Source organism: Populus alba, chromosome 15 (genome assembly GCF_005239225.2).
Source record: "Populus alba chromosome 15, ASM523922v2, whole genome shotgun sequence".
In the NCBI taxonomy this organism is placed as follows: Eukaryota; Viridiplantae; Streptophyta; class Magnoliopsida; order Malpighiales; family Salicaceae; genus Populus; species Populus alba.
In genome coordinates, this window is record NC_133298.1 from 13604013 (window position 1) to 13605712 (window position 1700).

At 42.7% G+C, this 1700-nt stretch overlaps 1 protein-coding gene across 2 annotated transcripts; it reads left to right on the forward strand.

Annotated features, from left to right (window-relative positions):
* The first annotated feature begins 359 nt into the window (after positions 1 to 359).
* LOC118033442 (snakin-2) lies at positions 360 to 1480 on the forward strand. Of its 2 annotated transcripts, none has more exons than XM_035038427.2 (4): positions 360 to 626; positions 727 to 774; positions 895 to 937; positions 1086 to 1480. In XM_035038427.2, exons 1-4 carry the CDS (start codon positions 573 to 575, stop codon positions 1268 to 1270), a joined length of 330 nt encoding a protein of 109 aa, XP_034894318.1. In that variant the 5' UTR covers positions 360 to 572; the 3' UTR covers positions 1271 to 1480. The 2 variants fall into 2 exon arrangements, with proteins under 2 accessions (XP_034894318.1, XP_034894317.1); XM_035038426.2 differs by having other exon boundaries at positions 365 to 626; positions 883 to 937.
* Positions 1481 to 1700: the final 220 nt, after the last annotated feature.

Below are 1700 nucleotides of genomic sequence, written 5' to 3' on the forward strand. Positions count from 1 at the left end.
CCACGACAAACCTGCAACGTCAAGTGTTGTGTCTTGAGATTTTCAAGGATGCAAATGCAAGCCAGCTAGCTGGCCTCCATAAAGAGTCCAGCTGGATCACTGATATCACCAATCCAGAGTTCAAACCAATGATTCCTCCTAGAGTTGTACGGACCTGCCAGTTCCTTACACACCCCAGCTAGCAGGGTCAGCTTCATCTCCTATGAACCAGTGCTTTAATTGTTTGTCGTCTCTTGAGACCAGGCATGACTCTTGAGCCCTGAGTTGAGGAAGAAAACTTAGGATATTTTCAGCTGCAGTGGGACCTCTAGCTACAGAGATTGCCTTATAACATCACCATCAACATTTGCTCGCTTTAAAGCTGTTTTGCGTGGAGCTATGCCTGTTACCTGGCCCGGCGATGAAATGGCCCCGTAAGCCATGCAGGTCATATTGTAATTACAAACCCTACAAGTGACTAGTTTAGTCATTTTAAGTGTCCACAAGACCTCTATAAAGTGCATGGCAATGCCAGCGTTTCTTCGTGCGCTTTACAATTTGCTTAATTTCAAGAAAGTGGCAGCTAGCTAGCCATGGCAGTACGCTCGCTTCTTGCTTTGATGGTTTTTGTTTTCTGCCTTGCAGAGGTACAGGGTTAATTACTCTGTTTTTGGGGTTTTGTTAAGGAGTACTGTGATTTAACTTTAACCATGATCTTTTCTTGCATGTTATAATTATAACATGAAGGTTTCATCTGATCTCAAGATAGATACCGGAATACTCCATGGTGGTCAGGCAAGACACGACCATCCCCTACTTCACATGCTTACTTTCATTTTCAGTACTTCTGGCTGAACGTTTCTAACCAATGCTGTTGCTAATGGTCTGTTTCTGCTTTTGTAGGTGTTCTTCCAGCATGTTGTGAGAGGTGGAAACAGGAGGCTCATGCAAGACATAGGTATGGATTAGGAGCTAAAGGGTGTACCATACTCCTTTCTTCTCCACTTGTTGCATACAGAAACTGATTTGATCCATGGTATATGCAGTGTTTGATTACCCTTTTCCAGTTTTGTTTACGTGACAATTCTTTCTCCTCTGATCTTCAGACTGTGGAGGGTTATGCAAGCAGAGGTGCAGTCTTCACTCAAGACCTAATGTGTGCACCAGGGCATGTGGCACCTGCTGTGTAAGGTGCAAGTGTGTGCCGCCGGGGACCTCAGGGAACAGAGAAGTATGTGGAACATGCTATACCGACATGACCACCCATGGGAACAAGACCAAGTGTCCATAGGCCTGCGAACCAGGGAGATTGTGTAGCTTTTTATATTCGCAGCTGGAAACTGGGTTCTCTCTCAGCTTTTGTCTAATCAAATGATCATGTACTCAAGGGATGCAGGATAGTGCTTGTATATTAGCTTTTGTGCTTGTTTGATTTCATGTTTGGTAGGGAGTTGTTGTAAAGTGGTGTTTGTGAAAATCAATGGTGGGTGGTTATGACTAATTGCTCCCTCTTCTTTACTGGCATTATCTCTGCTATTTAAACTTTCCTTGCATAAATTTATAATTCGGCAACAACAGAGACATTAATTGGGTGCCAGGCTATTACAGTTGAAAAAACTGCTTAGCTGTTGACTAATTTAATGGATGTATTCAAATTAATGAAATTGCAGATTAAAGTGATTTGGATAATTTGTTTTAAACATTCTTAGCGGGGATATTTG

Excerpts from the sequence above, each read along its gene's own strand:
- LOC118033442 (XM_035038426.2), top strand. The coding sequence starts at position 573 with ATGGCAGTACGCTCGCTTCTTGCTTTGATGGTTTTTGTTTTCTGCCTT. Across the intron at positions 627-726 it reads TTGTTTTCTGCCTTGCAGAG|GTTTCATCTGATCTCAAGAT; the intron begins GTACAGGGTTAA and ends TATAACATGAAG. Across the intron at positions 938-1,085 it reads GAGGCTCATGCAAGACATAG|ACTGTGGAGGGTTATGCAAG; the intron begins GTATGGATTAGG and ends TCTGATCTTCAG.